Source organism: Platalea leucorodia (genome assembly GCF_965183815.1).
Source record: "Platalea leucorodia genome assembly, chromosome: 3".
Lineage (NCBI taxonomy): Eukaryota > Metazoa > Chordata > Aves > Pelecaniformes > Threskiornithidae > Platalea > Platalea leucorodia.
In genome coordinates, this window is record NC_138825.1 from 63,021,380 (window position 1) to 63,045,705 (window position 24,326).

General features: G+C 37.4%; 1 protein-coding gene across 15 annotated transcripts in view; it reads left to right on the plus strand.

Moving 5' to 3' along the window:
• The window catches only part of REPS1 (RALBP1 associated Eps domain containing 1), a 69,128-nt gene extending 56,511 nt beyond the window's left edge, over positions 1-12,617 (plus strand). For 5 of the 15 annotated variants that reach the window (XM_082306541.1, XM_082306534.1, XM_082306536.1 and 2 more), the window contains 8 exons: positions 562-634; positions 2,926-3,044; positions 3,807-3,871; positions 5,019-5,204; positions 6,582-6,677; positions 7,278-7,426; positions 8,049-8,154; positions 9,251-12,615. In XM_082306541.1, coding sequence (XP_082162667.1) covers positions 562-634; positions 2,926-3,044; positions 3,807-3,871; positions 5,019-5,204; positions 6,582-6,677; positions 7,278-7,426; positions 8,049-8,154; positions 9,251-9,319 — 863 coding nt within the window. In that variant the 3' untranslated portion in view covers positions 9,320-12,615. The other 10 variants (XM_082306548.1, XM_082306547.1, XM_082306542.1 and 7 more) reach the window with 7 other exon arrangements.
• The last annotated feature ends 11,709 nt before the right edge of the window (positions 12,618-24,326 follow it).

The following is a 24,326-nucleotide window of genomic DNA, read 5'->3' on the forward strand; positions in this document are numbered from 1 at the left end:
AAAAGATTTAGTCCAAAACAGAGCTGACTACCAACCTTGAAGGTACAGAAGTTACAGTAGTAGCAAAGTTACTGAGTTAATGTGTGTTCTGTACATATCTTTTCCTTTTTCTGACTTGTAAGGTTGGTGATAATCCTTCAGCACTTCCAAAATCAAGCATGTTCTACTTCTTGCTTTTTTTTCTTGGATATCCCTTACTCTTGTTGGCTAGATTGTTGAAATGATAGAATGTCAAGTGTTTTAAAAATTACTGCTTATGAAACTTACATTTTGTATTTTAAATACAACATTATTGTCATTCTTTATTCTTCAGTACATCCCAGTAGTAATCAACAAGTCATCGTATTGGGTGAGGGGAGTTGGTTTGTATTGGATCCTGCAATTATTCAGACTTGGTGATTATGAATCCTGCCCAGATGATACCTTACAGGGAAGCAATACAAGGACATAAACTTTCTTAAAAAATAAAAACTGGTTATTTGAAATTATATGTTACCTATATCTGTTAGGGTATATTAATGATGCAAAATGAATATGAAATGTTGTGCTTTCTCTTACCAGCAGATGGTTACAGCAGTTCGGACTCCTATACTTCAGATCCAGAGCAAATTGGAAGCACTGTAACGCGGCAACGGTCAGTAGAGTAGCAACTGAAAAAAAATAAATAAGAAAGAATTATTATAATTAAAGAACCCTGTTCTGAGCTTCTGGTTGTTTGACAACTAGCTTGTAAAATGATGGCTAAAGAGATTCTTAACTTTAACACCTGGGAATCTGGAGGCAGTCTGTTTTCTAATGCATTAACAATGTATGCTGTTCCTGTTAATGTGTAAAATTCAAAAAATAATGTAGTCTAAAAACTTGTTTGGGATTGGCCAGTCAAATGAAACTCCACGTTCAATCAGAAATCTTGATAAAGACTTTCTCCTTAAATAGAGGGGAATGTATGCACAAGAGATCGTGACGTTACTTGAAACCAATTTTTCGTAGTTTTAAAAATATCCATTAGGCGTTAATGGAGAAGGACCTTGTGACTTTGTAGCATAAAAGAAGAATAAAACATAAATTAGAAATATCACAGCAGTAACTCAATCTCTTTTAATAATGGGCTTTTATAAAATGAAGGGCAGTCATATGCCCAGCAAATTAAGAGACTGGAGGAAGCTATGCAAGCACATAACCAACAACTGCATCGTTTGACATAAGAGAATGTGCTGTACTAGCTAGTGCTAATTGTTCCCATTAAATCTGCCTGAATAGGATTAAAAACCAGCTACGCCATTAACCATCTTACAATCAGTTGCAGAGGTAAGTTTCAAAACAGAAATAATTAGGGTGACTTCAATAGCAAAGAAAGATTTGCAATTGCCTTTGAGTACAGCAGCTTGAAAACTTCTTTCCTCCATTGTTACTTAATGGCAAATCTGATTGTCTGTCCTGCTTCTATGTATGTTTTTGCACTATCAACATAATGGTTTCAACACGTTCTTTTCATCTCTGATTTTGGGTTGGGTTCTTTTGCTGAACTTGTGTAGATGAGTGAAGCTTTCTGATGAGTTGCTGCTTCATGGCACAGGTAGCTTCTGTCCAGATCTGGCAATTCTGGCAGTGTCCACACAGGAAATTTTTCTCCCACTTTCTCTTTTACTTCCTTCCATTGATATCTCTTCTACCAATTGCAACTTTATCTGTAGAGATGACATGGTCCTTAACCCTACCATTAGTCCAGAGTACTTTTTGTATTTTCAAAAAGCAAGAACTGACAAGGCTATGTCAGGTAACGATACTTCAGGAGTGTCCTTAAACCACTTTCTTCCTTTTTTATCCTACTTGTGCCTTTTATACTAGACTAGCTAGAGGGGTGACCATAGGAGTCCATGTAATTAGATTTGTTTTTCATCAGCTGGAGGGTTATGCAGTGTTACAGAAGCATTGTCCTGGAGAGTATATTCAGGAACCAGATTTTTCTATTGCAATAACTCAGTTTTCTGTCTGGACTTACACATTCAGGGATTTCAGGTTTTGGGTACCTCTTACCTGTCCTAGTTTTATATCTTATGATAGTTATAGAAGAATGTTACAGAAGTCAGTCATAGAAAAGATTTTATCACTTATTTATGAGTTGAATAAAAGAGTAGCCATATTCATGTCAGTGATTCAGTAAATCTGTCTTGCTCAAAGTGGACTAGTTAGGAAGTATCTGCAAACTGTTTTTAAATGGAAGCTGTACAAGAATTCTGTATACAATAAATCCCACTTAAATGGCACTTAGTGCAGTATTTCATCCTTCAATGCTTTCTGCATGTGTGCTCGATGAACTTACGACAGGTATCCACTAGATGGTGATCCTACCTAAGAATGAGTTAAAATTTCTGAAGATGCTACCAAGTATATAGATTTGGAAAATTTCAGGCAGAGAATTAAATAGCTATCTTGTGCACTGAGATATATCCTTAAGCTCGATATACTTGGAGGTAGGTCCAACAGAAACTTAATGTTGTTCTTTAGTTACAGTGAAATTAAACCGTTTAAAACCTAATCAGGATGTTGACTACATCTTACATACTTTGCAAATTATAGTGACTACTATCTGGATGGAATTATCATATTTAGGATTCTCTGTTCCTGAACTATGATTGTTTGGGATGTGTATCAAGCTATTGGTTTCCCAAAGATAAATTACTTGTGGTAATATAAGAATAATTTGGATAACGGAGATTTAAGTAAATAGAAATATAAAACCAATTGTGAAATCAAAGAATACCAGAAGTTTAAAACTGATTTTGCAATCTTCAAAATCAATGGCAATCAGGCTCTTTTCCATTTGTCAAACTTTATTTTTTAATTGCATACTTTGAAGAACTTTTGAATTTTAGTTCTGTTGCGGCTGCCTAAAATCACTACAGAAGCTTATATGTTTTGCAGATCACATTCAGGAACATCTCCAGATAACACTGCACCGCCGCCACCCCCGCCAAGGCCTCATCCTTCTCATTCTCGATCATCATCTTTAGATATGAACAGATCCTTTTCAGTTACCCCAGGTAGATATACTGTGTTCCTAGCGTATATTATTTTTCAGCATGTAGATTCCTGAAGCAGACTTTTTTTTTTCCTCTGAAGAAAGATTTAGAGTGTGTTTTTAAAATAATGCTTCTGAATGAAAAAGCTGAAAATGTTGTCACTTTTCCTGTTTGTGTTGAAATTTGTACTCCACTTTGCTTAAACAGATAATTTAGAAATAAATTCCGAATGCTGGCATTGTAGTCCTTTAAATGAATGTGGGAAGCAAAGTCAGGAAATAACATTTTGGTAGTGCACCCACATGCAATGAATTGCATCTGCCAGTAAATTTTCAAGAGGATTTATTTTGGATCAGATGTACTAGAGGCGGGTGTTAAGTATTTCACTTCAGAGGAAATGATTAAAGGTCACTTCTGATGCTTTGCTTAAGGTTTTTTATTGTACTTCAGACTTGTCAGTACTTTCCAATTTAGGATCACAAAGTATGAGAAAGTGTTAAGAGTGTATAATGAGGGTAAAAGAAAAACAGGACTAAGATCAGAAAAGTATGACCATGTCTGTACTTTGAACTGGAACAAAGGACAGGATCCATGTTCTGATTCTTTGTTTTGTCTGTTTGCAAATTTGGAAGGAGATGACATTACAATTATTGTCCTCAACAGGACAGGTTAATATGTAGGCAAAATACAGGATTGCGCTGACATGTTGACAAGTCAAAAAACTAGATAGCACTGTAATGTGAAGAGTAGCAATCTTGGCCAAATGTGATGCCTCTTTTACAGGACAGCAACAGGCTGGAGTTGTTGCCTATCCCCCTGCAGTGCCTCCAAGACCACAGCCTTCACAGGTGATATTGTCATTTTTCAAAAATCATACTTCAACTTGGTGCATCATTGTTATCTAACTCTGAATTTTAACTTATGTCTGAAATGAGTAGTATTGCTTGGCATTTTTTGAAACCGCCAGGATGTGTATAATGGCAAAACCTAGGCTATAGCCAAATGTTAGCCTTTCCTGAATAAAGAATTGCTTCTGGTGGCACCAGATTAAAGTAGAATTGGACTAAATATTGGATTAATATGGATTAAAGTAGAGATTGAGGAGGAATGAGTGGCTCTGGAGCTCTTACAAAAAGTTACACTTTCACATTTCTTTACCTGTCCCTGTGTAGCTAATAGGCCATAACACAAAGTGTGAGAGCAATCTTTCAAAGTTTTGCAAAAATAAGTGTTTGTGTTCCATCCGTGTGTGGCACAGGGCACAGTTTTATATAACATGCCTGCTCCCAGGAGTGATCCCACTTCTTCCTTTGTCATAGACTCGGTGATCTTCGCAGTCCTCGTCTGAGTCAGTTCAGTTAGCTGATTCGGTAGAAAACAAATACTGGAAAATTGTTTTTTCTTTGTCTCAACCAGCTGAGTCCTTCAACTGCTGTGCAGATCTGACATGGGACAGATAAAATTGCTTTTCAGTTGTTTTTCAGCAGCAGCTACTTGTTAGAGTCTGAGTTACCAGCAATTGAAGTCAGTCAATGGATCCAGAAATCATCTGCAAGGAAAGAGGGTACAATGGCAGACATATTACATAAAGTGTCATCACATAAGCATGTTTCCCTATGGAACTAGATTAAAAATCTGTATCAAACCTGACAGAGCCAAGCCGGACTGTGTTACAGCAGAAACATCTACTGTCCAATGAGTCTAGATAGCCCTACAGTGCATCCATCTTTGGTCTCATTCTCTGAATAATAGCACATCTGATTGAACTTCCTTCTCTCTTAAATATATCTCTATTTTTATAAGTACAGAGAGTGGTCTATCTCTTTGTCTTGGATTAGAGGCACCTTGTCCTACTGACAGGACATAAATCTTTGTCCACTAAAAAGGCAAATAATTCTTAACGTTCTGTCACAAAGTGTTGTTTGGCAAGATTCTTTGCATCAGATAACTATGTTAAGAACAACGTCACTAAATATTTTTGTTATTTTATTGTAGGGTGCAGGTCCTCATGTGCATCGCCCAGTAGATGCTGAAGGCCTAATAGCTCATACCAGTACCTCACCTCAGCAAATACCAGAACAGCCAAATTTTGCAGACTTCAGCCAGTTTGAGGCATTTGCTGTTTCAGGTGTAAACAAAGAGGAGGAAGATGAAATCGAAACACACTCGGAAGTCTTGCAGGTGAGCAGAAGTGAAGATTTTGTCGATTACTTAATACCACCAACAGTTATGAGACTTTAAAACCTACTTCTGCTGTTTGAACTCGGTAGGGTTTTTTTTATGGTGTCCCAATCCATTGCTAGAAAGCAATTGCATTAGACACGGCTACATTTATTTAGTAACTGCCAAACACCTAGGCAGATTGTAATTTAAAAGATTTTGTACTTAGCATATATGTGCACAAACATGATTGTGTTGGTGCATTTGTGACAGGCAAAACTTTTCTTCTGCTCTGATGTACTGGTAAGTTTTCAAGCAGTCTGTCTTAATAAATGAGATGACTGTCAAGTATTGTAAACATCTGCTAAAACTCCAGTAATTTGGTTTTGTTCAAAGCCATTGGACAGACAGCTAAAGTGAATAAGCTTTGGCATCCTTCTATAGTAGATCGTTAAGAGATGTTTACAAAACCTTGTTTCCTACTACAAACACAGGACTTAAAGTTTGGAAGCCTCAGGGTTTATTACTATTGATGTCATAATAGCTTACTGCTATTACATGAATTACTTCATGTTTTCCTTTCATAATTTGTAGCCTTCATCCAGATTGTAAGTTCTCTGGGGCACTTCTGCATCCTCAGTTGCAAAAGTACCTGTGGTGCTTCAAAATTCTCCCAACTACCAGCAGCATGTTCTTGCTTCCCTTAACCAGGAAGGTCAATGACGAAGAATGGTTTGAGCACTCTCCATGTACCTCATTGCAAAATCAGCTATGTTGGCTTAGGCTGCTACTGAAAACTGCTTCAGTTAAGCTTGATGGTTGTTTTGCATCGAGGTGGGTGGGGAACAGTTGCTTTATGTTTCACTGGAGGGACTAACCTTTGGCAGTAACAAATAGATAATGGTGGTAATATAACAGCCGAAACAGCTGTGGCAGTTTATCATCAGGCCACAGCCTCTTTTGTAATATACAGTGCCTCATATCAGTGCCTCATAAGATTGGTGATTTGACTTTATTCAGAGGTCTTCCAACATCTGGAGTACAACGCTTGAGAGCAGAGTACTTTTGAGTAACTACTTAATCTTTTTTTTTATAGTGATTTTAGATTCTGTATCAAATCCCAATGTCCGTATCAAAAGACAGGTCTGACTATTGATTCTGGAAGTACAGCTTTGTACTATGTGTCTCTTCTGTAAGCTGCTCCCAGGCCAAAACAGCGTTTGTGACCAAGATAGTTTTAGGCGGTTTTGCTCCAAAGCAGGTATTGTTGTTGTATTCCAGCCTGTGCTTCTAAAGAAGACTTGAACTGGAATTCTAAGTGTTAACTGTGTTCATGTATCAGAAACACGGCATACTTCTATTTATTCCAACTGCTAAATATAGTTTATATCCCTTTAGGTTGAAAAGCCCTCTGATTCTGCAAGTTCTCTTAGAGTTGCCAAAGCAGATGGAAGAGTTGAAGACAAAGCACCTGCTAATGTCCCCACTAGTGCGGTATGCAAAGTACACTTGGAAGGAGAGTGCAGTTGTCTGATGCATATGAAATTATACAACTGTTTTGATTTGTAACAGCAACTTCATACACTTCCACTTGAACCCAGTTTTCTAGGCCCCATATGTACTTGAAATAGGCAGGTGTATGGTGAATCTTTGCATCAGAAGATGTTAATGATTAGCTTTATTCTCGAGATAGAGAATTAAGATACTTGGTTTTGAAACAGAACAAAGCTTTTAGTGCAGAGCTTGGTTAACAGTAGCTTTTTTTTTATAGACACATAATTATTGGGGGGGAAGCGTGCTCTCAGATGTTGTGTATTTGCAATTGTCAGTTGTACCATGATGTTTCTGCTTGCACAGTTCTTGTCAGTGTGTAGCAACTAACTGACCTTTCACCAGGGGGTAGGATTTAGTACTTAAGTTTTTTTTTCCAGACCCTATGAGAATGCAGCTAGATGTCTATCAGAAAATATCTGATAGGTTGTAAATTCAGTTAGCTCAGTAACGGGTTTTAGGAGTGTGTAACACAAATTACCAGGTTATAATCCAAGGAAAATGCAGTTTGTGAGAATTAATAGGCTGTATTTTCCTCTTCAGGGTAAAGGCACTACCCCACTTGCTCCACCACCAAAGCCTATTCGCAGAAGATTAAAATCAGAAGATGAGCTAAGACCTGAAGCTGAGGAACATACACAGAAAACAGGTGTCATAGCTGCTGTTCTTGCTTCACAGCCATCTATTCCTAGGTAACCCAAGAAGTGTATAAATACATCTGTTACTGGAAAGTTTACATGTAAACAGCATACCCGCTTTCTGTTCTAGGAGTTGCAACCAATTTCAGTGTGTTTGAATTAGGTTAATTTAACAGTTTAAAGGTTTTTGTTTTTTAAACAAGATCATCCTGTAGTCTCTGCTACTGAGAGACCTTTTTAGAGATCTTGAATTTTGGATTGTGAACTCTTTTAACTTCTGCAAGTATGTTGGAAATAAATTGTGGAAGTATTAAGATGTAGTGTTTGATTTTAAATAATAGTCACTATGAACAGTCCAAAATGTATAGTTTTTGTGTCCTAGCATGAAAGTAAACTATTACATTAGTCACTTTGAGGTAAATGAATGTGGTACTTCAGAAAACTTACTATGACAAGTTTTAAAAACGTGCTTCTCGCTGTGTCATTGAAACCAAGTATATGTGGCTTCCATGCAAAAAAATCAAGGTTAATCGAGCCAGGCAGAAGGAAAATTAAGTGTAACAAGGTAAAAAAAACTGAAGAGGGGATTCTGCTCATTTTAAAAAGAGGAGCTATAAAGGAGATATTCAGCTAAGCAACAAAATTACTTATTACAATACTTATAATGTATTCTCAGATCAGTGGGGAAAGACAAGAAGGCAATTCAGGCATCAATCAGACGTAACAAGGAAACCAACACTGTTTTGGCCAGATTGAATAGTGAACTACAGCAGCAACTAAAGGTAATTCCATAATCTTTGTCTGTTTAAGAGAATAGTCTAAGAGGGCAAGACGTTAGTGATGCACAGTAACAGGCATCTCTGCAAACCAATGATATATATAGTAGAGGATATTGATATAAAATATTTAGTTGTTTTTATAGATCATAGAATATACCTAATTGTGACAAGCTTTGTGAAATTCCAAAGGATGCTTTTGCTACTACAAAACACATTTTTCAATGTATTGATTTTCTTTCAGCTACACTAAAAAAGCAGAAATCTTAACTTAGTATTAATAACTTGGAGTAGCTGTTGCACTCATCAGATGCTTTAAAAGCTGTATTGAGAAGAGCAGCTGAATTGGCCTCCTTTCTAAAGGAAAAAGCAAACCTTAAAGGTTTAATAAATTTATAAGTATTTTTCAACAAATGTAATAATGTGGAATACAAAACTTGCAGTTTAAGAACAATAATAGTCACCTGTTTACCTAGGTCACCTGTTATTCTTTTGGATTTATCTGTAGGCACCATCTTAACATCTTTCTCTTGCCATCTTTCTTACCTTAAGATATCTAATATTCATTATCAAGTTAATAAAAAAAATCTTAAATGTAAACATGAATGAATGAATGTGGTACTGTCTAGACTGTAGGACAGGCCATTTTAACAACTATCAAGCCTAAATTCCACTTGTTACTGTTTATGGAAGTCAAGGTGTGTAAAATTCACGTAAGAGGAAAAACTGGGAAAAAAATTGTGATTTTCAGATCCTTTAACTGAGATGAGAGCTTTTACCCCCTTAACATTTTAGACTTCATTTGAAAATATTATATTTGGGTTTGCAGCTGGTTACAGTTTTGTGGTTCTGGGTGATTTGAAAGGAATGAAGAAATACTAAATGGCTTCACCTTTGAGCAAAGTATTGATTTTCATTTACGAGTAATTACTAGCGATCCAATATTCTATTCAGATTATGGGAAGAGTTCTCCAGAGTTCTAGAAAAGACCTAGACATTAGTTCTCAAACCTGAAGATGACATTAACTAGTTTTGATTACATGAGGAAATTTTTAATATCCATTTTCTGTGGACAGTCAGTAGAAAAATCTTTCTTTTGTAGGATGTTCTTGAAGAGAGAATCTCCCTGGAAGTCCAACTGGAACAACTTCGACCCTTCTCTCACCTCTAAGCCTACTGCCGTTAACTGTGAATTTACTAATTTTGAAAGGGGTATTGGTTTCAAAGCCTATTTAAAGATCCATGCATCTAGCTCAGTGCACTGTATTCTACATTAAATGTTGTGGTTCTGTTTTGTCAATTTGTCCACTTTTGTATTTAAGTATTTTAATTTCAGTACAGAGAAAAAAAAAAACTTTTTCCTAGACTGTGACACTGCCTCTCACATCATTTTCTGTGGGCATCCGTGATCTTTGTTGGACTTGAGTTTGCAGGGTTTGTCGCCAAAATTTCCAACTGGAATTTTTTAGTGGTTTCTTTTTCCCGTTGAAACATCTTTGCAGAAGAGGATTGCTAATCAGTTGACTTTAAACTTTAAGCACATAAACTTTTCTTTCGCTATGGCATTTATTTTATTGTGCCAGAAAAGAGAAAAACTAGTAATCTGTCATCAGCCAATGTTACTTCCCAAGCTGCCTTTCACAATTGGAAAGTTGTTCACAATTCTATAAAGCCTGCCTCTTTGCAATAAACAACTTATTCAGGTTGACAGAGTTCTTGCAGGCTGTTTGCCACATCAACTGGATTTGATTTTGTCGTTTTGTTGCATACATTATAGAGTATGTAACCACAGATTGCCAGGTGTTCACATTTTATCCATTCATGATCCCGATTCAGCCGCATGCATATAAAGATTTATGGTACAATTGGTCGTCTATCAAACAGACCTTTTTCAGTCCTCCCTTTTGTGAAAAGAGTTGGGTGTAAATCCCCAACATGTTAATACCACATTACCTAAGCACCACCTGTAACTGCATGTTTCACACATGACCTTTTAATAACAGTTCACATCCACCAGTCTTCACTATAACAAATTGTATCGTCAAGTAATATGTCAATACCTCTATGAACTTCTAATTCCCAGCCAAAAAAAAAATAAAAACAAAAAATGAACAGTTTGCTTCTTAGGAATTCTGGGGTACCTTCTGTCATCTTGTTTCCAGGCCTTATTTCTCTGGCATATAGACAGGCTTCACTATTAACAGAGTTCCCTGAGTGTATCCTGCTATTCAGGTTGATGTACTGTATTAGGATTTGTTGTATATTGTATGATACACACCTTTTGATCTCATATGTAAATTTGCATTAATTGCTGACTAACAGCAGATATTCTATTTAATGGCTTCTTCTGGCTGTGGGATCATAGATGTTTAACTGCATGGATGTATCTCTGCAGAATCAGAACTAGCAATTGTGTGATTTTTACACCAATAAAACAGCACAATATTTTAATCTTGTTGATTCATCTTTACCTGGGAATTGAAACTCATTCAAAGAGTGGGGAGGGTTTTATTACAGGTCTGCAGGGAATTGTTTGTAATTTTGTGGCATGTACAAGAAACAGTTGATCATAATCCCTTGACCGTTTTCTTCCCTCATTTTTTAGCTGTTAGTCAGAAGTGATCAAATTCTCTTGGTAATCTGTGGCTATACTCCTTTTGTATCCTCCTATAAGCAAATTTAATATAGTTGTAACTTCTAAAAAGTAAATGCTAGTACTGACTTGGGTCAAAGAAATGTATAGTTCTTTAGTGTTCATTTCTGGTTTGATTTCTGTGAGAGTACCTTTCAAAATTAAAACTAAATGGATTGCTTGTTAGCAGTCCTTATCCTCACTGTCTCACTTCTATGCTTAAATAAAATTCTCTTAATATCTGCTTCCCTTACAAAAGGATAGCTCAAGTCAGATTTTTCCACTGGATATGCTGTTTGTTAAGGTGAAAAAGAAGTATTTCTCTTTTTTGTTATCATATACAGAATGGATAATTATGGTTAAATTTTACTACTATAACTATTCCAGCATTTTTTCAAATGTCATGGAAGTGTTGCAGGTGGCTTGTGTACATAATCCAAAGCAAGATTCCCTGGTATGAAAGACATAAATGTCGTAGTTGCATGAAAAGAAGATAACTTGCATGTTAATGGATTAAGAAATGATAGCTAAATGGGCACAAAGGTTACATATAAATTGCATTTTAACTATGTCTTGCCAACTACTAGATTAAGTGCAAGACTTTGACTTTAAAAAGTAAGATATAACCAGGGAAATGCAAAAAAAAAAAAAAATCACCCCAAAACAAAACGAAACCAAACCAAACCCAAAACTAAAAAACTTTAAAGGTGATGGAGTAGTCACTTCTATTACAACTGCCAAGTAGCAAGACCAGTGTTTAAAAAAGTGGGAAAAGTGGGTCACTTACTGTAGTCAAAGAATGTTGATTTCAAACGAACTGTATCTTGTCCATAGTTTATTTTAAAGTTAAAAATACATTTTTAAGATAGAACTATTTTCATATTAATATTTAAGTATTAAGCCTATGTTTATAGCAGCAGGATTCTTAAATCAGAATTTAACATTTTAAGCTTAAATATAAAGAGCCCTTTACATTCAAGTGTGACATGTACATATGAATTTCAGTAACATCCATATCTTTCTAGTAGAATGACAAGTTAGTGTCTCAAGTGAAGAACTTGGGTAACCTGAACATTTTTGTGTCTTGCCAACAAGTCTGTTTTTAAGAATTTTTGTGGATTACTTCTAATGCATCATTCAGTATGTTTTAAACCAGTTTTTCATGATTAGAAGAGCTTCTAACTGAAGAGTTTCTTATGTCTTAAGAGCATCACTGCCAATGATGTTCAGAAGTTACCTCACTTAGTAATGTAACCCAACTTTAATCCCTTATAAAATTATTTCCCTGTCTTCTCCATTTGTTTGATCTTGATCCAGCTACTTGATGCATCCTTTTTTATGAACCTAGATTGTAAGCTCTTTGGGGCAAGGAATTATGTACTGTACAAGAGATGTGCTTTCCATATTGCAAGTATAAATGTAGACTACTAAATAGTATTGGAGTGTGATTCATGTACCCAGCTAGGGTACATGAATGGATGGACAGCAGCATGCATTTCTGAAACACCTGCAAAATGTGTTTCTTTGGACTCTGTGATTGGAGGAGTGTCTCTTTTTCTTGTTTGATATGAGTTTCCTTTGTTTCTCCTGCTAATGTGCCTCTTTCTTCATTCTACCTGCTTTGGAGTTGCTTTTTTCTCCGTTCACTGCCTGTCTTTGGACTGCAGAGAAGATTTCCAAACTGCAAAGGTAAAAAGCTGAAAAGCCACTTTTTTTGAGCAGTATTTTAAGTCTACCCAATGTTAAGCTAGTATTTTCATTTTTTTTTTTGTACTTCATGTGCCCTTCATTTTACTTGCAATTGTATAGTACATGAACTAGAGGATCTCTTATTACTGAAGATGTCTTATGTGGGATAAACAAATTTGAGGTTATAAAACTTAAAACTAAAGAAAATAAATCTGCAGCGTTGTTTCTTGTGTGAGATGTCTCTGTCCCTTATGGATGGGGTGTGCTGTGTTTCCGCTCTACATTTAGGGCAAAGTTGAGCTACTCTCCTGGGTTCAGCTATGCAGAGAGTTTGTCTCTAAATGCAACTTCATGGATGACCTAGTCTTAATCCCTTTTTCGTAAAAGAAAATAAAATAAAATTACTGTCTCCTGACTCATTCTATTCTTAGTTTGTAGAAGAATGTAGTTTCATGAAATGGTAATGCATTACAACAGCATGTTACACCCAAGTGAGTAATAACAATGCAATTCTTACTCTGTGTGAAAGATTAAAAAATAGCTGGTGTATTTTAAACATACTTACATGCTTAAGTTGCTTAAATACATTACAGAGCAGTCCATGTGCAGTTGATTATTCAGTTATACTCCCTGAAGTTCCATTTTTTGATACGTACAACTTAATTTCATAAGCAGAATTCCAGCATGTTTTGCCATGCATATTGATGTACTAATTATTTATAATACATCTCTCTAGAAGAAAACACATGAAAACCAAGGACTTTATTCTCTAATAACAAAAAAATTGTAAATGTTATGTTCTCTTAATAGTCTTTGAAAACAACTTTTTAGTGGTTGTATAGGAACAATGTTAAAAATGTCTATATACTAATAACCAAGTGAGACTATACAGTGTTGTCCTGATAATGACTACCTAAGCAAAATATAAACCTTTTCTTCACAGGAGTCTTTGAATTAATGTCTTTTCAAAATTCAATTCTGTGTTTGGGGGGAGGGTTTAATACTGTGTAATTTCCTTTCAGTAATATTTCTTTAAATCGGCAAAATGGGCTTTAAAGGTGCAGTTCCTGCTGTAAAGCTAGATTGTACACTAACAGTGTACTCCAAAGTGATTTTACAGTACTTTTTTCCAGCTTACTGAGATATAGGTATTCAATGTCTTGCATTTAAGTTATTGTCAGCAACAGTCCTTGTTTCATTATAACACTCAAAAACTCAGAATTGTGGCTCTATGAAATATTAAGTTTGTGATCTCATAGCTTATATCCAAAGTTTTAAGACTGTTAGTACTATTTGTCACACTTTGACAGCATACTGTAGTACAGAAAGCTACATGAATTCTCTTCCATCTCTGGTAGAATATGTTCTTGACACTTTCACTCTTACAGATATTAAGAATGCATCTAATCGGGAAGCAGTTGAAATTACTGTCTTGATTATGAGTGACCTAGGAAGTGAACAAAACATCATAAGTAGCAAAAGCAATTTAAACTGACATTCAGTGGTGTATTGATGAAGAAGCGAATTCTAGCAATACTGCTGTTGAACCTTACATGACTGGAGTATTTGTTTCCCAGTCTACTGAGGAGCTCACAGAGATCGAGATACATCCTACTCTACGATGCATGTAAACTCTTTGATACATCCTATATAGCAGCAATGGTGGCTTTTGCTTTCTGTCATCTAACTTTAGAATTCTAATTGTATTTCTCTCTTTGGCTCAAATAAGCCTGCATTTAAACTGACAGGAGAGGGTATGGTCCCTGGGGTGGAACAAGTTAAATGTAAGAAACAGCACTTTGAATCGGGAGCGTCTTCTGCAAGGAGCCTGTTGTCTTTGGTATCCATTCAAAAGGCACATAAGAAAGTCTAGCATTTGAAAGAAGAGTTGCATATTGAGAAAGGAGGCACTAAAATCAATGACTTGCCCTGACATGCAGGTGGGGGAGTGGGGAGTGGAGTAAGCATTACAACAGTTGCTGTAAACTGTAAGCACTTGTGTCTGTGGACACTTGTCAGGGGCTTCTGCAGGTCTAGCGTACATGATTGGCTGTGTCAGGCTTAGCAAAAAGGTATGTATAGTGGGTAGCTTCAGCAGTATGTGATTTCTCGGCAGATGTTGAAGGAAATTCTTTTGGGGAACCCCTATGGTATCTTAGGAGTGTGTTTCATTTAACTGCTGTGGAATTCAGCACTACATACTAACTGCTGTTGTGCCTTATTTTGCAGATCTTCTTGAACTGATACAAAGCTTGAATTCAGTCTAAGTATGAAAATACAGTATGTGTTTCAAGAAAAAGATTATGAAAGGAATTTATAGGAAGTTATAATTCAATGTATTCTATCAGAAAATGCAGAAGTGACGTGTCTCCAACTTTAACTTGTCTCTTCTGTTATGTATCCCTGCCTTTGGAAGAAGAGTGCTCCAATTTACAACAAACCCTTCTTCTAGAGCTTCAATCTCATTGCCTTTCACTGCCCTCATGAAGGAACATAGTCACCTGCTTTCTCATCAGAAGGAACCGAGAGGTCACAGAAGAATCAAGAGGTCCTTTTGCTGTAGAAGGGTACTTAAAAGGAATATATTGCTTGGTTTGCTCTGCAGTTTATCTTTGGGGATAAAGTAGTGTTGAAGCAAAAATATTCCCATGGAAAAGTAGTATTAATTCACATATAATTTTATCAAAATTAAGACACTCATCATTTTGATGGATTTTATGGCTTCTGCCAAGTTGCTTCCATAGGTGGACTCACTAACCAAGAAACATGCTAAAATTGATAATTTCTTAGAATTTTTCATGCCAAAAGTATCAAATGTTATTTTGTGAATGTTTTTTTATCCTCTCCCATAGCCTTTTCAAACAATGGAATCCTTTGAAGTTTTAAAACTTCCTTTTTGCAAATAGCTGTGCATGTAGAATAATAGGAAGATTTTTGTTCTGCTTGTGGAAAAAAATGTTATCCATTGATTTAAGTGGGGTTGCATTTCAGCTGTCACAACTTCAGACTGTCCTGATCTCAATTAATACAAAGTGAGTACTGCCAGAAATGGAACTGAAAATAGATATGATGTTGATTCCAAGCTAGGATTTGGGGTTTAGAATTTTGATAAAGATGGCACTATGATGTATTATTTTACGTGTTATTTTATATTGTGTCCTCACACTTTAAAGCCAACAGTAAGGGTAAGAGAAAAATGGGGGCAAATAGATTGAATGGTGGATCCAAAGGAAGCTTGCAACTGTGTGTACCAGTATCTGTAGATGCAGTGCTATTGTCCAGCTCGGGTGCTTCATACTATGTTGATACTTGGTGCTTAATTACAAGTCTAAATACGTATTTACTTAATCTGTTTAAATTAGGTAGGAATAGGGTTGAGATTTGCAATGATAGGCTCTTGGATAATAGCGCATGATTTTATGCTGCATCCACATGTTTGGATGATCAAGCTGGTAATTTCAAACTGAACTTACTGAGTGAGCCTTTCAGTGAATTACGTGAATTTCTGTGTGATCCTCACTTGGGCATGTAAATTTACCAATAGATATGTGAAAGTGTGCATGCATGCAGCTTTCTTTCCAAGCAATTCTGTATTTTAAGTGCATTCCTGAAACCTTCAGGTGAAAATACAGCCTGATGCAAACCTGTAGTAGTACAGTACCTCTAGTTGCTGTGGAGTTGCATGAAATTAATAGTCTTAATGCAGAATTAATTCTTGTTTCATCTGGATTTACAATCTGCTTGTAGTTGTCTTTAGAAGATTTCAGTCCTGACATGGGATCCTGTGGAATCAAACCTTCATTCAAACTAACTCTTCTGTCAAGTGAGAAGTTCCTTTTCATTTCCAGCATGGTAGATGTGGACTTCTGTTGTCGGTCTCAACTTTGCCCTGCAAACTGCTGAGTCTGCAGGATAAAGCATGTTGCTGAAGAAGTTTGTACGTGTTTGAAGGGGTAGACTGAACTTAATAATTTGCTTAAGGTCTGGGCTGACTTTACTCTGGAAATGTTTCTGTCAGAATATCTAAGATCTGCCTAGATTTCAAATGAGAACAAAAGTTGTTACCTTGTAAAATATAATCCGAATTAGTTGGGCTTTTTAAATTTTTTAGACTAGTTTTACTAATTTAAAAACATTTCTAGCCTACTTTCTCTTTCTAGATTGGTGCTTAGCATATGTTTGTAGTATTAAGACTAATTATTCTTTTTCATTCTTGAGTTAGGAGCTAACCCAGTGAGAGGTTTCTGGTTTTGCTGTTAAGATCCTCAGGATGTCTGTGAATTCAAGACACTTTATAAATGTACAGCTTTGATCTCAAACCTTGTTTGATTTGGTGGCCTATTCAGCCCCTTGCTACTGTTCTGAAAGTATTAAGATGCTTATAACTTTTAGCCTGTACAAAGTAAGAAAAAGACTACTTCTCAGCTAGGCTGCATATTCCTTCTTGTAAAACCAGTGAAAGTTGAAGTAGGTCTGCCAAGGTTACATTTTGAACCAGCTGAATTGCCAGCTTTTAAAACTAAAATAAGAAATGCTTACTTTTTTCTTGTTGTTTCTGTGGTGTTTTTTATTTTACATTAAATTAGATTGAAAATCCTGACAGAAATTGAAACAACTATTATTTCTTGCAATGGTAGTCTGAATGGTTTTAACCTGGAATGCTGATTTTCATTTTCTTACAACATACCTCTGTTTTCTTTCACAAGTGCATTGCAATTTTAAGGGCTGCATATAAATGTTTCTTGTATTGGCACGTGCTTAACTGTTAAACTGTATTTGTTCTAGTATTTTGAAATTTTCAGTCTTCAGTATTTTGGCCTTTGGCTTAGTGCTGCAATATTGCATTGATCAGGGTCGTCAGAGTGTTTGCGAACTACTCTTTTTCTTTCATTCGCTCTGGTCCCAGTCTTCCAGTTTGTGGGAAAACTTAGTTTGTTCTCGGTTGTTTCATGTTCTGGTTTTTGTTGTCGTAGTACTATTAAAGAGCTAGATGTTGGAGGTCTTGTACTAGTCTTGGTATTTCTAAATAGGAGGGAGAAGAAATCATTATAACAGATCATAATAACTTTTTAAGGTTCAAAATTTAGATCTAACGTCAGCCATTAGAAATGTCATATGGAGGCTTTTTGGCTTCAAATAGATTTACAGCTCTCATGGAAGCGGGCCACAAGTCTCCCTATAAACCCTTATTTCAGCAAAGTTCAGTGCTAATACGGAAATCCGCCAGGTCAGGTCTCATTGCAGAACCCCCACAGTCATTTCTGAGATATTGGAGCTCTTGACTTCTGTTATCCTTTGCTGCTACAGATTGCCATTAAAGAAGAGAAAAGCAACAGCCTTCCAGGGATAGGGGTGTGGAAAGCCAGCAGTAGGAGCAAAATTGGAGTAAGGGCTCCCAGCTCAGCCCAGTGCCCCAGGCAGCGTGACAGCTCCAGTCGCTTGAGAGGAGGGGTACTGTCTCAGCGGCTCTTTTAAGCAGATTCTTGCTTGCCTGGCTTAGTTGCTAGGGCACACTTAGCCAGTTGTAAGGTCGTGATATCAGAGAAGATCGCTTGAACACTAACATGACTTCAGATGCTGCTTTCCATGGAATAAAATAAACCTTCTTCACAATTTCCAGTGTTTGCACGTAGCTCTTCTCACTTGTGAGCAGCTCCCTGGCAAGCCTGGGTCACGTGTCTGCTGTGTCTTCACCCTAAAATCCGAGTTAGTTGTTTCAGCCAGCAGCTTTAAAGTAGAAGGTCTGTGACTGGTGGAGGTTTGGAAAAATACACTAAGGGGTTAAAATAGAGAATTGCTTTACACGGCTTGAGAAGAAAAAGATATTTTTTTTTTTTTTAACGCTTGCGTAATTGTAAAACAGAAGGGTGATGGCATCGTAATTGGAAACTCGTCCTGCAGTTACTCAAATACAATTATCCCTTTAATGCAGAGATCCTAAAAAAGGCTTGTGCTCTTTACTAAGTAAACACAGGGCGACCTGTCAAATCAACAACCTAAACTTGAGTTTAAAACTGCATAGCAGCCCTGTCCATCAGTGACATATTTTTATTAAAATATTTTAAATTTTGTTCTAGGATAGATGAGAAGTTGTAGCAAAAAATGTCACATTAATGGTGTTTGAAGAAAGGTCTATTTTCTGTATTCCTGCATGCAGCAGGACTTTTCACTCTGAGGCTGAATAAAATTTTGGTGCTGTTAACTCAGTAATGTTAAATTTCAGTAGTGTTGGGGACTAACAGCTGAAATGCAGCACCACCTCAAGTTTCACTTTGTTCCCATGATGGTTTAAACAATGAAATTTTTTAAAAAACGTCTTGGGTTTTTTCTGCTCTATAATATCTATAGATGTTTTTGTCTCAGAGGACAAGAACAACAGAGAACTGAATTCAAGGCAAGGGTTATTCGTTGTTAAAAGTATACAAGTCAAAATTACGTATTCATTGAGGCATTCAGCTCTGAATTCTGCTTACAAATTCCAAAATAAAAATGGTCTCTAGGCACCTGCTTAGCAAGAAGTAGCACTTGCTACAAAAATACTGGTATGTACATTTCTACGTCTATTTTCCTGGTCATTTTCGTCTTCTAGCGTTTATATAGTAAGCTGTAGCTTAAAAATAAAAATGTACAGAAAACAATGTAAAATAATTTCACTCCTTATAAACTATATCTGGTGATTTACACATCATTCTTATTCATCCTGCTGTTAGTCCTGTGATTCAGAGATCTCTTATTTTCTGTGATATGTTGGAGAATTAAATACAAACCTTTTTGCATTTGATTAGGAAATACATTGTTTAAATTATTTACTTGCATTAAGCTTTTAAAGTTATTCATTGGTCTAGCTACCATAGTTTCTGTGAACCTTTTTGACTGGCAGAAGTCTTAAATATGTATGTGTTACAATGATTATGATTATAAAGATTCAGGTAAAAGCTTTTAAAGTAGGTATTAGCAATGCAATCAAACTTACTGGAGTAACAAAATCCTGAGAAAATGCTTTTTAAAGGCTCTGCATCCCGAGCCGTAAGTGTCCGAATTCATCCTGCATGACAGGTTTTAGTTACGAGCAGCAAACTTGGCTCATCCATCTTCACGCCTCCTTTTCTTGTGAGAGCCCAGTGGCAATCTGTGTTTCTCTTTGGCACTGCTCCAATCCGAGCAGTGTTTTTCTGACAGAGGTGTGAATGTCCTTTAAGAACGGTGAGCCACGAAACATTGATTTGACCTAAAACAGACATCGAAGGGAAACCCCGAGAACCGGCAGATGGGTGGATTAACTGACCCGCTGGCCTCGGTACACGGTATACTGAAGAGAGAGCAGTACACCTGGAGGCATGGGCCAAGTCACGCTCCATGCAGGGATAATTTCTGAGCTCTGTGTACATAATAATTGTATAGTAGGGAAAAAAGCAAATACTAATTGGTTTTCTTTATTAGTCAACAGCAAGGTGAGCGCTTTATCCACGAAGGAGTCAATGTGATACTTAGTTGGATTAATCGTGTAGTCCTTATCCCAGTTACTGTACACAGTGACTTCTACATGTCGTTTATGTTCGTAAAACTGATCTGTGCTCATCCACTTTATCTATTTGCATGTGTTAAAAGTGCTTGATGAGGCTTTTAACAACCTGCAGATTCCTAGTCAAAACTAAAAGGTAATGAGCGAAGTTGTAAGTAAGAGCTAAGCTAGTAAGCCTGTTCTTTTCAAAAAATGTCCCATATTAACAGTCAGGTTCTGTTTATTTTGGGACTTTGCAAACGAAAGCATTTCAAGCAATTGTTTGACTACTTAAAAACAGACAATGCAAGAACTGTTTTATAAATCTGTTTTGGGTCAAAATTAAAAATCAAGCTAAAAATGATCAAAACTAAACTGACTCTTTAGAGAACCAAGTAGCATTATAGGGATCTGCAGTTATTCCAGAATCTGAGACCTGCTTAAAAAAATTGTAAACTACATGGTTATTATAGGAAATTAATATTTATTGTATTAAATGTGGTCAGCCTTAATTCCTTAGTAAGTGTTATGCAAAGTGTGTCACTGTTTTTCAAAACCTAGCTGAGAAGGATCATTAGGAGAAGTATTAATTTAAAACATTTTTTTGGCTGTAGGTCATGAACTGCAGCTTTCATTTTTATTGTTCCTCAGGACCCAGACATCATGCACTTAGTCCGAGAACAAGACCATCAATCAACAGATACGCCTGGAGTATGCCATTCATTGGGGAGCAGACAGATGCCTTTTTGAATGTTTAATTATGTTGGTAGTTTTAAAAGGAAAAATCTTGAGTTTTCTTGCACAGGAATTCAGGCTCGGTTTTACTTAAGGCCTTTTGTACAGAAAAATGGTGAGAGCTGCCCGATGAGAATCCCTTGCTCTCTTCTTGTCTCCGAGCGTGGCAACGTAAGTTCTAGTGCTGCTCTGGCTGGAGTGTTCATCTTGGTACTTGGTCAGTCTTCTATGGACTGACCTTCTGACCAAAAGAAAAAACTTGGCAAGCAAGAGCAGGCAGTCGCTGCAAGTCCTTTCTGTATTCAGCAGCTACTTATCACGAGACACTGGTAATGTTCCAGTCTAGGGAGAAGAAAAGAGGAATGCCTTGGTGTCAGAGCCAGGGACAATCAACTAACTAAACATTGCGTAAATATATATAGCACAACAAAGTTGTTAATGTGAAAACAGATGCTGAAATAACTAAGCTATTGTTTCCTCCAAGTATTAAGAAATACTGTTTTACTTGCATCAATTTTACCTGACCAAGTTCAGTTAGCCCCTTACCTAAAGCCTGTTCCAGCTCTTGCTCAGTGTCATTCACAACTTCCCGTCAGCAGGCAGGTGTTCAGCCGTGCCCAGGAAAGCAGGGACTTGGCACACATAGCAGTTGCTTGGGAAGATGAATGCCATAACCACCAACATCCCCCCCCTGCCCCCTGATTTCTAATGTCCCTGATACCGTCATGCTAGAGAGGGAGCTGTTTTAAAGTTTGCATCTTTTTAATATTTTTCAAATTCTGTGTAAAGACCGGTGCTTTCCAGTCTAAACAGATATCCATGCAAAACAGGGGCGATGATCGTGTTGGAAGTGTTGGATAGTAACAAGGAACAACTTCCTTCCATTAAAAATCTCCCGCTGTTACCCCCTGCTGCTGTTTGTTAGACTTTTTCATTAGGGAGAACGAGTGAAGAGCCAGTAGCTCCCTGAGGTGCACGGTTACAGCCCTGCCAGGCTGGGGTTTTTTCCAGCACGCACAGTTTTGGAAGCTTGAGAATGTTTTTGAAACCCTACCCAAAACGAGCCTTTGGCTGGTTCTTCTGCTCCCGATCCAGCTCACCAGCAGTTCTTTGGCTAAATACACTTACAGAAGTAATGGTGTGTTCTGTTGTAACATGGTTTTCATTTGCTATTGAAGACCCAACTTTTCTGGCAGAAAAACCAACTTCATTACCTAATAATGTGGGATTGCAGATTTATAAACTTGAGCACTTCAGCCACTCCGTTTATACCATGTCTTAGGGGGTTTGATGGCAGAGAAAGCCATTTCCAGTGCTGTTACCATATGGGGAGCAGGGAGTTTAAAAACATAGAAGCATAGAATCATTTAGGTTGGAAAAGACCCTTAAGACTATAGAGTCCAACCGTTAACCTAGCACTGCCAAGTCCACCACTAAACCATGTCCTCGAGCACCATGTCTACCTGTCCTTTAAACACCTCCAGGGATGGGGACTCAGCCCCTTCCCTGGGCAGCCTGTTCCAGTGCCTGACTACCCATGCTTTTGGTGTTTTAAAGTACAAATTACTGATAATCATTTTCTTTGTAAATCCACACTTGGCACGCTTTTATCTTCTCCCAAGGTAGATTTACTCCAAGGGGCTACAACTTTCAAATGTGTGTGACAAAAATTAAGAAATGGCTAGCAAGTTTTCCATTGCAGACTAGCAGCCTCTTGAGTGCTAGGCTGCTTTGAGGGGACCGCTGGTTTTTGTTTGCGTGCCTTTCTGAATCCATGGCTGTAGGTTTAAATTAGGTCTGCTGGTCAGCTAGATGTGTCAGCTGGTTCATTCCTTTGAAGAGAGAAGTTGAGCTCCTCCACCAAGCTGTTTGTGCACCAAAAGCCAAATCAGGTGAGCAGAGATATTTGTATTTTTGATGGTGTTTCTTATGTGCAGTATACCCCATTCCCCTTATTAATCATTGCATTCTGAGAGTTGCTTTACATTTTGTGTCGAAATTATCTCCAGTAGTTCGAACATTTAGAGCGTTGTTTTTTAAAGAGTGATACAATCAGTTTCTCTGCTGCCAGATTGACACAGATAAATTCTTTGTTTTTTCCAAAGCAACGCTGAAAGGATGTGATTTGGAGAAGTACTCTTTCCTTGCAAGCTTTTAATGATTGTAAAGAAATTATATAGTATGGTATAGCAATAGTAGCCCGTTCTCGAGAGCAAAGAAGCAAACATGCAACCAGCCAGCTGAAGCCTACAACTTGTATTTTGATTGCTCTGCTGTATTGATGCAGGTCTAATAAAATACCTTCTCTCCATTTGCAGCGCAGTTGTTACGTGGGGCCTGCTCCGACGCCTTGTTCCCGCTGTCAAATGTTTTACGCTGCATTGGTGCTTCTGGGCAGCCAGTCGAGGATCTGTATGTACTCATTAAGTATTCTGTCTTTTTATAGCGAGTGAAGAGGGCTGTGATAAATAAAGCCCATGTTTTGTGATGACGACAGTAAGGTTGGACAAGGCATAGATCACTGACAGTGAATTTAATTATTTGTAATTAAAAGGGAATGAATTTCCAGTATTTCTGGCTAAAACATGTTCTGTGTTAGTGATCCTAAACAGCCTCTGAATGCAGAACTCGGTGTTTGCACGTGGACAGAACTGATCCGTGTGTGTGACATTTGACATGAAGTGCCAGATTCGATCGCCTGAGGCGTGATGAAATGCAAGTGCATTTAGAAGAAGCAACTCTAACGTGCAGTCAGCCCGCTTGCATCCTTGTGCGGTTTGGGATAGTCTAGGCCAAATTTGGCGGCCACCTTCAGTTTTAAGAAGTGAGCTCTGTACCCAGCTTCCCTGCGATAGGTAAGTGCCGAGCACCTCCTTTCTAGAAAAAAGTACCCACCAAGCGCCTGTTACACCCACAGCAGTCGGTAGTGACACAAGGGAATAGTTGGGGAAATTGCCCACGTGGAAACAGGAGCTTTGATTTCTCATAAGAAGCTTGAGACTTTGTGTGGACAAAGCATTCCCACATCTGCTCCTCTCCTAGGGCAGGAGTTGGGGTTTACTGCCTTTTACGGGGAAGGTGTATTTCCTTCATTTTTTTATGTGACAGATGAGAGTATAACTCGTGCAAAAATCATGAACGTGTGTTTGAAGAAATAAAAAAAAATAGATACACTTAGTTCTCTCTCTGCTTTGGGAAGGTGAGGAGAGTGAAGTAGCATTTTTAAATTTCTGTAATGAACAGAACTAAAAGTACAGACGCATTTCAAGAGTGGAAGCGTATGAAACATGCTAAGCATCATACACTGATGCTTCAGAATCCCTGCGTATACTGCGTTAAAGGTGAAATACTTTGAACTGCAACACAACCGTGATGACTTGGGATACTGAACAGGCATTAACAATCAATATCCGATATAAAATACAAAGATTGCGATGTAGTTGTGAAGTCTCAATATGTTGTGTGCGGCTTATAAGGCTCTACCATGCCATTGAACTCCACAGTAAATACTCCAGTTTCTTACTGATTGAAATAAATTTACAAAGTCACGATCCAAATTGAACCAGGCTTACGTTCCCCACACACACACTTTGCCCTGATGCCGTTGCTCCTTGTACCTTT